This window comes from Hyla sarda, chromosome 1, assembly GCF_029499605.1.
Source record: "Hyla sarda isolate aHylSar1 chromosome 1, aHylSar1.hap1, whole genome shotgun sequence".
Taxonomy (NCBI): Eukaryota; Metazoa; Chordata; class Amphibia; order Anura; family Hylidae; genus Hyla; species Hyla sarda.
The window spans coordinates 46,810,557-46,822,426 of record NC_079189.1 but is presented as its reverse complement, the minus strand read 5'-3'; the positions used below and the strand labels follow the sequence as shown (position 1 = coordinate 46,822,426).

The window sequence follows — 11,870 nt, the reverse complement described above, 5'->3', positions numbered from 1 at the left end:
ACATGGACAGAGGTGTCAGCAGAGAGCACTGTGGTCAGACAGAAAGGAAATTCAAAAAGAAAAGAACTTCCGTAGTATACAGCAGCTAATAAGTACTGGAAGGATTAAACATTTTTAATAAAAGTAATTTACAAATCTAAATTAACAATAGCGCTAAAAATGGATCTGGTAATGTATGGATGTGCCCAACCAAGCTGCTATACTGAAAATATGAATTCCTGTATGTCATACACAACTATAAAAAGTAATTGATAGATATGGAACAGTAAGCATTATATGGGACTTTTAAGAGACACAGCGTAATTTAAAATAAATGCATACTTGTATATCTGTATAGGAGAGTGCCAGGTATTAGCAATACAGAAGTTCACAGGAGCAGTGTATGGACTTTAAATAGGGGTTGTGGATAAGGCAAGGTTCACACTACGGAATCTCCGGGCAGAAAATTTCCTCCCGGAGATTCCGAGTGCGGCCAGTGCTGACTGAATCAGTGGGCGCTAGGACCGCGCGGACACTGCAGCCTCCAATAGACAGCAATGTGTTCCGCACGGATTACCGCCTGAAGAAAGGCTTCCAAGGCTTCCGCTCTTCCAAGCGGATTTTCCATTCACAAATTCCGCTTCACAAATTCCGAAGTGTGAATTTGTGAACGGAAAACCATTCACTATAGTATACATTTTAGCAAGCGGAATGTTATCAGCATCTATTAGCCACACAAATGTACAATACGGAACTTTCTATTTCTTAGGCTAGGTTCAGACTACGGAATTTCCGCCTGCAATTTCGCTTTGAAATTGCAGGCGGAAATTCCGTAGTCTGAACCTAGCCTAAGAAATAGAAAGTTCCGTATTGTACATTTGTGTGGCTAATAGATGCTGATAACATATGTACATAAAAACTATATACAATAAAAGAAGGCACTATATACTTGTCTATACCGTAATATCGCATTTGCGCAAGTGGCTGAACAGAAAGGGAAATGGGAAAACAAAATCTTATGTGTTATGTAGGCCACTGTAGTGAATACCAGTTTATCGTTCCTTTGTAGGTATAATTGTACCTGCGATTTCCATGCGTTTCCTATGCGATAGTTGTTCAGATGCTGCTAAGTCCAAAGGAAAAGTCTGTGTCCAATGTTGTGAGAGGTGACGGGAGAACGCCCCGGCCGGCCTTTAAAATGGAAACAAAGGCGGTTTCCTTCATCGGGGAAGGAAACCGCCTCTTTGGCATCATTTTTTGCGATATATGCTACCTTTTGATATTTTTTTATTACACTTTTGCACCAAAATTGGGGAATTTTGCGCTTTTTTCTTTTTTTTTTTTTACGGCATTCACCGTGCGGGGTAATTTACATTATAGCTTTATAGTACACATCATTATGGACATGGCAGTACCTAGTATGTATATGTTTTGTGTTCTTTTTTTTATTATTATAATACAGGGCTTTTATTGGGAAAGGGGCATTTATATATTTATTTATTTATATATATTTTTTAAATACTTTTATTGAAGAACCTTTTATTATTATTATTTTTTCAGGTTATACTATGCTGCAATACATTTGTACTGCAGCACAGTATGATCTGATCTGCTGCTGTCTGATCTGGCTGGATCTGATAGGCTTCCGTAGCAGGCAGACATGATTTAGCCTCCTGCTGCCATAGCAACCAACCCTCCCCCTGTCAACACCATAGATGCCATGATCAGGATTGATAACGGCATCTATGGGGTTAATGCTGCTGGTGCGATCCTGGCCCCGGCAGCTGCGGCGGGACCCCGGCTGTGATTGACAGACGAGTCCCGACGCTGATTTCCTGAGCTGCGCTCAGCAGAGCAGGAGATCGTCAGGACGTATGCATATGTCCTATAGTGGGAAGGGGTTAAGGTGCTGGTTTGGCCTTCATATTCACCAGATCTCAATCTAGTCAAGCATCTAAGGGCCAAGGCGTACCTAGTGCCCTCGGCACCCCTGGTGAGGTGCTGTATCTGCGCTCCCGCCCCCTTCCCATACAGTTAAATCAAGTGATTCACAATTGACATTTTTTCTGAGGTTTTTTTTTTCTCTTCTCCATACATCGTCTTTTTCTTCTCCATCCGCCTCAGACCATCATGATGACTTCTTCCAGGCAGATAGGTAGATGGATCCCCCGATTAATATGTTGGTAGGTAGCTAGCTTTGTAGGTAGGTAGCCAGTTAGATAGCAAGGTAAACAGTTAGCTAGGTAGGTAACCAGGTAGCTAGGTAAGTAGGTAGGTAAGTAGGTAGGTATGTAGGTGGATGGAGACACGTTTTGATTAACAAGTGCACTAAGAGCCTCCATTTTTTGACCAAGAGTGCTGCAACCTTCTTTTAATATAGCGATGTAGGTAAGCAGCTATGTAGGTAGGTAGCTAGGAAGGTAACTAAGTAGCTAGCCAGCTATGTAGATAGGTTGGTAGCCAGGTAGCTAACACATACAGTTGAAAGTGGTGCTCATGCACCTGGGGATCCTTGGCAAGTGTCCCTGATTCCCGAATAGCGAACATATACCTGTACTGGATGGGCCCCTGTACCTACACTATGATGGTCTGCGCCCCTTCAGACAGTGGGAAGTGCTGGAAAAACAAGATGGATCCACAGAGGCCGCACCTCACAACCTCCAGGACTTTTAGGATCTGCTGCTAACATCAGTAGATACCACAGGACACCTTCCTGAGGTCTCGTGTAGTCCTGTTTTGGTAGCACAAGAGGGACTGGCACAGTTCTAGGCAGGTGGTTTTAATGATATGGCTGATACCGTCTGGAAGGACAAAGCACTAAATGTAAGTTATGCACGGTACATCAATATCCTTCAGCTGATATCAATCATGGGTAGGACGGCTGCTCAGAAGGTTCATTGCTGGAATTAATGGAGTCATAAAGATAATTTTAAAGAGCACCATTCATTCTCTCCGAAGAAGCAATAATCCATTTCCACGCCAATGTTACACTTTATTAACCGGGCGCATACTGGCAGGGTAGAACTACACTGCTCAAAAAATAAAGGGAACTCTAAGATAACACATCCTAGATCTGAATGAACTAATCGTGTGAAATACTTTTGTCTTTACATAGTTGAATGCGCTGACAACAAAATCACACAAACATTATCAATGGAAATCAAATGTATCAACCCATGGAGGTCTGGATATGGAGTCACACTCAAAATCACAGTGGAAAACCGCACTACATGCTGATCCAACTTTATGTAATGTCCTTAAAACAAGTCACAATGAGGCTCAGTAGTGTGTTTGGCCTCCACGTGCCCGTATGACCTCCCTACAATGCCTGGGCATGCTCCTGATGAGGTGGCGGATGGTGTCCTGAGGGATGTCCTCCCAGACTAAAGCATCCGCCAACTCCTGGACAGTCTGTGGTGCAACATGGCATTGGTAGATGGAGCGAGACATGATGTCCCAGATGTGCTCAATCGGATTCAGGTCTGGGGAACGGGCGGGTCAGTCCATAGCATCAATGCCTTCCTCTTGCAGGAACTGCTGACACACTCCAGCAACATGAGGTCTAGCATTGTCTTGCATTAGGAGGAACCCAGGGCCAACCGCACCAGCATATGGTCTCACAAGGGGTCTGAGGATCTCATCTAGGTGCCTAATGGCATCAGGCTACCTCTGGCAAGCACATGGAGGGCTGTGCGGCCCCCCCATAGAAATGCCACCCCACACCATGACTGACCCACCACCAAACCGGTCACGCTGGAGGATGTTGCAGGCAGCAGAATGTTCTCTACGGCGTCTCCAGACTCTGTCACGTCTGTCACATGTGCTCAGTGTGAACCTGCTTTCATCTATGAAGAGCACAGGGCGCCAGTGGCGAATTTGTTAATCTTGGTGTTCTCTGGCAAATGCCAACGTCCTGCACGGTGTTGGGCTGTAAGCACAACCCCCACCTGTGGACGTTGGGCCCTCATACCACCGTCATGGAGTCTGTTTCTGACCGTTTGAGTGGACACATGCACATTTGTGGCCTGCTGGAGGTCATTTTGCAGCGCTCTGGCAGTGCTCCTCCTTGCACAAAGGCAAAGGTAGCGGTCCTACTGTTGTATTGTTGCCTTCCTATGGCCTCCATGTCTCCTGGTAGCGCCTCCATGCTCTGGACACTACGCTGACAGACACAGCAAACCTTCTTGTCACAGCTCGCATTGTTGTGCCATCCTGGATGAGCTGCACTTCCTGAGCCACTTGTCTGGGTTGTAGACTCCGTCTCATGCTACCACTAGAGTGAAAGCACCGCCAGCATTCAAAAGTGACCAAAACATCAGCCAGGAAGCATAGGAACTGAGAAGTGGTCTGTGGTCACCACCTGCAGAACCACTCCTTTATTGGGGGTGTCTTGCTAATTGCCTATAATTTCCACCTGTTGTCTGTTCCATTTGCACAACAGCATGTGAAATTGATTGTCAATCAGTGTGTCTTCCTGATTGGACAGTGTGATTTCACAGAAGTGTCATTGACTTGGAGTTACATTGTGTTGTTTAAGTGTTCCCTTTATTTTTTTGAGCAGTGTATAACAGATCAGTTTATCAGTTTGCGTCTTAAGTGATCAGTCAGTAAACATAGCAGTCACGTGACAAAGTGTTCTTTATAACCCGGTGCCCCCAGCTGTTGCAAAACTACAACTCCCAGCATGCCCGGACAGCCAACGGCTGTCCGGGCATGCTGGGAGTTGTAGTTTTGCTACAGCTGGAGGCACCCTGGATGGGAAACACTGTTTTATACTGTTGACCCCCTGTGAGGCTAAGCACTCTTTTACCAAATAAAATCATTTTCTTGGTGAGGGGTCCGGGAATGAGAAATCCGGACATTTGTGTAACGTCGAGACAACTTTAAACTTTAGTAAACGTAGTGTGGGGGGGGGGGGGGAGAGAGAGATTTATCAATACCTGTGAGGAGGAAAAAAAACAGTTGCCCATAGCAACCAATCAGATTGCTTCTTTCCTTTTTGTAAAAGGGCTTCTCAGAAATGAAAGAAGCGATCTGATTGGTTGCTATGGGCAACTGAGCACCTTTTCCTCCTCACAGGTTCCAAACAGATATTTTTCACTCTATTGACTAATGTTTCCCTACATTTTCCGTTTTTTTTTTTTTTTTTTTTTTTTTTTACACATGTTCTGATCCGTCGGGTTTTCCTCAGCTCAGATCCACTACATTTTCTGTGGAAACCTGAGTAAATATGTTGGGATATTTAAAAAAAAAACGCCCCTTTAGCCGTAGGCCGTGCCCCCTTTTTTTTTTTTTTTCTTCTCAGTAAAATGGAGAGTTGGTCGGGTTTTTCTCTGTTCTGGAGCAGACAGAATCTGGCGCACAACCTGACAAAACATGGCGGCTTTACAATAGTAAATCAGGGCCAGTTACTTGGTCACTGTCCCTTTTAAAGTCGCATTACTACCAGATATACTGGCCGGCATTAATCATGTGTTTACCCTTTTTTTTCTGTCTATATTTGGCGCAAGTGTCCTTTTTTTTTTTTTTTTTTTGCGCTTTTTGGTTTACACATTTCTGCTGACTTTGAGTTGTAATTCACAGATTTTGGCAATACACATGATATGGAAGGGTTTTATGAACTGTGGGGGGAGATTTATCAAAACCTGTCTAGAGGAAAAGTTGCTGAGTTGCCCATAGCAACCAATCAGATCGCTTCTTTCATTTTTAAATAAACCTGTGAAAAATGAAAGAAGCGATCTGATTGGTTGCTATGGGCAACTCAGCAACTTTTCCTCTGGGCAGGTTTTGATAAATCTCCCCCTGTGCCTTTTTGTGAAAAGGCACAAGAAAAAGGTGCAAAGCCACCAAAAAGTCTCTAAACGACAGCAGCCCAGACTTCGCTTAGCTTTTTAGAGTGACATTTCAGAAAATGTGACCTACATAAAATTTATCAAATACTCTTCAACCATTTTAATAAATTTGGTGCTCCTACATATTACTAGCACACAAAAAAAGCAAAAGTGTTGAAAAATGCTTCACAATGATAAATGCCCCCTCCCCCACCCTCACTGTGTATAAAAATGCAGTTGCAGATAGGTAACACAAACAGTCCACCCAGATGCTCTCTATCGTGAGGGGCCTACACAGGTTGGCTTACTGTGGTGCAGATACTTGTTCTTTATTCACCGTCTAGCGACACAATACCTTATGTGCAGGTGTACGCTGAAGAACTTCTGTGACATGTTGAACCACACAGCACCAACTCTGACCGTAGGGTAATAAAGAGATTAGTGTTAGAAGAGGGGCCCTTGTTCAGCTTTCTTCTCCTCTGGCTAGTAGATATTCCAGGGTAGATTTATCAAAACCTGTGCAAAGGAGAAGTTGCCAAGTTGCCCATAGCAACCAATCAGCGTGCTTCTTTCATTTTTAGAAAGGCCTCTGAAAAATGAAAGAAGCAATCTGATTGGTTGCTATGGGCAACTGGGCAAATTTTCCTCTGCACAGGTTTTAATAAATCTCCCCCTCCTTCTTTGATCTGTGTTTCCAGATCCTACAACTGTTTGCACTGAAACAAAGTGGATGCAACTGCAGTGTCCCAGTACCCATCTCCTACCTGCAAAATAAAGTTGCGTAGCGGAGGAAACCTACTGACGACTGCTTACACCTGCAATCTAACACTTATCCCCTATAACATGGATAATGGATAAGAAATTTAACTCAGAATTCCCCTTTTAATTGTCTACTAAAAGCATTCTCAGGATTGAGGTAAAATGGTGCGTTTAGTTTTTTTGTGTGGAAGAAACAGCGCCATTTTTGTCCATAGGTTGTGTCTGGTATTACAGCTCATCCACTTTGAAGTGAATGCATCAATACTAAACACAGTCTATGGACAGCTGGTGATATTTTGGCTTTAAAGTGTTATTCCTATCTAACTACAAGATGAGCCATAAATATCTGATATATGTAGATCCCACACTGAGGTCCCCTGACCCCCAACCCCTCAATACCCCCCTATGACTTCCCCGAGGGAGAATTCTGCTCCTAGGTGGACAGTTCTAACACTGACCGGCAACAAGCATCATAATTCGCATTATTCTAAAGCATTATACAGTCCGTATTTATACTGCACATCAAGTGTTGTAAAAAAAATTCCAAAAACGATAGCAGACCTGCAAAAAGAGAAGTCATCACATGGCTACATCGATGACCTAAAACAGGCCAGTCCTTCAGGAGTTAACATAGGATTATTATTTGGGGCCCATATAACCAAGACACCATTATTACAGGCGAGACAACATTCCATGCAGATTGCAGGGCGCTCATCATTGGCCTTGGGTGAGATCCCTCATTGTATCTTCATAGTTCATGGACAAGAACAATAACCCAATATAGAGTGATACAGCCGCCATTGTTCCTCAAATTATAGGGCAGAATTCATTAAAGAAGCCTGGGCCTTCATCTGTTGGCTTTGATAGGAATTGCAACAATTACTTAGAAGTTAATAAAACTCAATCCATATATTTATTTCCATTTAAATATCTATGTTTAGAGGGAATTGTCCACAAACCTAAAATACGACTTCCCAATCATCTCTGATCTGTTTGCTCCGACCTAGATGGCGGGTTTTACACAATTTGCGTAACTCTTATTGAAAATAAAGGGAGCTGCTTAAAAAGCGTAGCCCCCTGAGCTATGTTGTTTGCAAAACTTTAGCATACAGGGCCATATGCGTTTTTTTTTTTTTGTTGTTTTTTTTTGCTTTTTTTGTGAGAATAATGTAAATGTACCATAAAATATACTGCAAAACTGCCCCCCCAAAAATTGTGAGGTGGAATTGTAAGAAACAAATAGTTTTTATGCCGCTTACTGTGCTGTAAAGTGTTATCTGTATTCCTCAGATTATCGTCATGTTTTACTACTTTGGAAACAAAATAGAAAAAAACAAACAAACAAACAAATATTTAAGTTGCAATTTTCTGACCCCGTACCATTTTTTTTTTTTTACTTTTCTGTCTACGTAGCTGTATGGGGGCAAATTTTTGTGCCATAATCCATAATTTGTTGTTTTTATTGATACCATTTTGCCATTGCTCAGACTTTTTGATGGCTTTTTATTCCAATTTTTTAATACTGCTATTCCACACAACAACATTGCTAGGGTATATAAAAAAATGTTTTTCTCTCTTTCACCCATAAATAAAAATAATAAAATAATAATAATAATAATAAAAAAAAAAAAAAAAAAAAAAAAAAATATATATATATATATATATATATATACATATCTCAAAGACAACATAACTGTAAGTGAATTTTCTAGTAATACTATATAGACTTATAAGTCATGCGGTTACCAAATAACATCACTATACAAGGAACAATTATTATCGCCATACATATTAACATAATACTGTTACTGACCAATTTCAGTATACTGAGACCAATATTACCAATATACAAGAGATAAATAATACTGGTACACCATAACCACCACATTGTGACTATATAAAACCACTATACTGTTACCACATAATGTCATCCCACCACGACCACCATTCTGTTATTAAATAAAAGCACTATACACAGACCAATATACCTTCCATACAGTGCCCATATGATGGTAGATATCTGTACTACATAGACTCTGCTGAATGTATAAGTCATTACAGTTACTTCCAGTGGCTCACAGGTGACGTCTTCTCTGATCGGAGTCAATCACTTTTCCTTTTCTTCTTCATCCAGCTCAGAACACCATGAAGACTTTTTCAGCCACAACATATTGTAGGATCTGCTGGACAAACATTTTAGGCTCCTTGCTCTAGCACCTCCTCAACTCTTTACAAACACCCCCCAGTGTACTGCCCCCTTTGTGCTTCATAGAGTAGTTAGAACCCCCATATTGTAGATAGATCCTCACTCACTAGTTAGGTAGTTAGGCACCCCCAAAATAGTAGTTAGCGCCTCCTTCTCATAGTAGTTTGGCCCTTTTATGGTAGTTAGGCAACTCTTTGGTAATTAGCCCCCCCCCCCATCTAGTAGTTAGGTCCCTTTTTAGTAGCTACCCCCCCCCCCCCATCCTATATAGTAGTCAGACCCCTCTTCAGTAGTTACCCCTGTATAAGATAGTTAGAACCTAATTTAAAAAAATCATCTCTGTTACCCCATGAAACACCAACCACCCCCCCCCCCCCCCCCCAAGGATTCCTGTGTCCCAGTGCTCCACTCCTCCGTGGCTCCTCTATTTCTCTTTCTCATGAAGTTTTGCCTCCAAACTGAGTGTGTGTGTCTTAAAAACGCACACACAGTTGACGACTGCTCTCATCTGGAGAATAGGTGTATGTGTTCTGGTTTCCTGGGTGGGCCCCCTATCCCGCATCCTTTTGCGAGTTTGCAGCACAGCTCAAGGCATGCGATAGGGCCCACATCCTCCAGTCATCTGGTGGGTCAGTCTGGTGCTGGCTTTTCCACTGGGTGAGCGTACAGGAGCAGAGACTCCTGCCTTTAAGTCCCTGCTCCTGTACGTAGTTTCCATGGCATCCTATGCCTATAGTTTGTGCAGCTGGCCGAAGGTAAACTACAATGCTGTATGTATCACTGCTCACACTTCTGGACATTCGCTCATGTCTAATGCTTATGCATTGCACAGCTTTTACCCTGATGTTGGGCTGGGAGCATGCAAAGTACCAGGACTGGTGCAAGGATTTCTGCCACCCTAGGAGAAAGCTAATTTTGCTGCCCCTTGACCCCGCCCTATTGGGTCCGCCCTTTGACATGCCCCACACTAATACTGTAACAAACCTCCTCCTCATGTAATCTCCTTACTACTGGGGTGACACACTGTAACAAACCCCCTCCTCATGTAATCTCCTTACTACTGGGGTGACACACTGTAACAAACCTCATCCTCATGTAATCTCCTTACTAATGGGGTGACACACTGTAACAAACCTCCTCATGTAATCTCATTACTACTGGGGTGACACACTGTAACAAACCTCCTCCTCATGTAATCTCCTTACTACTGGGGTGACACATTGTAACAAACTTCCTCCTCATGTAATCACCTTACTACTGGGGTGACACACTGTAACAAACCTCCTCCTCCTCATGTAATCTCCTTACTACTGGGGTGACACACTGTAACAAACCTCCTCCTCCTCATGTAATCTCCTTACTACTGTTGTGACACACTGTAACAAACCCCCTCCTCATGTAATCACCTTACTACTGGGGTGACACACTGTAACAAACCTCCTCCTCCTCATGTAATCTCCTTACTACTGGGGTGACACACTGTAACAAACCTCCTCCTCCTCATGTAATCTCCTTACTACTGGGGTGACACACTGTAACAAACCCCCTCCTCATGTAATCACCTTACTACTGTGGTGACACACTGTAAAAAACCTCCTCCTCATGTAATCTCCTTACTATTGGGGTTACACACTGTAACAAACCTCCTCTCCAAGTAATCTCCTTACTACTGAGGTGACACACTGTAACAAACCTCCTCCTCATGTAATCTCCTTACTACCGGGGCACCACACTGTAACAAACCCCCTCCACATGTAATCACCTTACTACTGGGGTGACACACTGTAACAAACCTCCTCATGTAATCAACTTACTACTGGGGTGACACACTGTAACAAACATCCTCCTAATGTAATCCCCTTACTACTGGGGCTTAGGCGTGCGCACGGGGTGTGCTGGGTGTGCCTGGGCACACCCTAATCAAACCTCAGACTTGAGGCTCTATCACCTCCGTGCTGCACTGCCTTGCCGTGCATTTGTTCAGGCCCGTCGCTACAGGACAGACAAACCAAGCAATTGCTTGGGTCCCCGAGCAGAGCCGGTGCTTGTTGTGCCGGGCCGTCCTCCTGCCCCTATCCCGGTTCGGCAGCTCGCCCTGTCGGCCGGCCGGACCAGCAGTGCGAGAGCCTGGAGCGGGAGGGCAGAGACTAAAGCCGCGCAGCCTCTGACTCCTATTTTTGTGCCCGGCTCACCTGTAGTTGCCGGGAACTCAGGACGTCCCCGCCCCCAGTTAAGTGCATCGGCCTCGTATTGACATTCGCTCACATCACACTCCCAGAATTCATGTGCCGGCCCTAGGTATTCTCAGAGCGTGACGTGTGTAAACATCATTACCGCGCGTTACATGGAGCTGTGCAAGACCTTATCTGGGGACTGAGGAAGGTTCTGCCCTGAATTCCCGGCAACTGCAGCAACAGCGGTACAAGCCGGTGGGGGGGTTTTGGGGTCTATTCTAGGGTACTACCTGCCTACTGAGGAGGGGGGTTAATCTGGGGCCCCCAGATTAACACCCTCCCCCCTAGTAGGCAGGTAGTACCCCCATATTAACCCCTCCCCCCAGTAGGCAGGTAGTACCCCTAGATTAACCCGCTCCCACCAGTAGGCAGGTAGTACCCCCAGATTAACCCCTCCCCCCAGTAGGCAAGTAGTACCCCCAGATTAACCCCCCCTCCTGGGGTACTGGGGGTACAACTTGCCTACTGGGGGAGAGGGGATTAATCTGGGGGGTACTACCTGCCTACTGGGGGGCAGGGTTAATCTGGGGTATTACCTGCCTACTGGGGGGGAAGGGGTTAATCTGGGGGTACTACATGCCTACTAGGGGGGAGGGGGTTACCTGTATAGGTAAGGTGGGGAGGGGGTGGAGGGGGCATCAATGTCTATTTGGCTTGGGGCCCCCAAATTTGTTTCTCTGCCGATCCACTCCTCCTACACTATGCGAGCGATATCGCCACACAGTGTTGGACGGACATGCACCTCTCCAGACCTCCCCTGTAGCATGCGCGGCGCGTTCTGTGATGTCACACGTAGGCGGAGTCACGGCAACGCAAGGGTGAGGCACGGCCAGGTGGTTACTGCGCAATACCAGCGGCGTT

At 44.6% G+C, this 11,870-nt stretch overlaps 1 protein-coding gene across 1 annotated transcript in view; it reads left to right on the top strand.

The window, feature by feature from the left end:
- Positions 1 to 1,877: 1,877 nt before the first annotated feature.
- Positions 1,878 to 11,870, top strand: part of LOC130351935 (signal peptide, CUB and EGF-like domain-containing protein 1) — a 40,389-nt gene continuing 30,396 nt past the window's right edge. Inside the window, exon 1 of the mRNA XM_056554942.1 lies at positions 1,878 to 2,134. Coding sequence (XP_056410917.1) covers positions 2,110 to 2,134 — 25 coding nt within the window. The 5' untranslated portion in view covers positions 1,878 to 2,109. The remainder of the gene's footprint in view (positions 2,135 to 11,870) is intronic.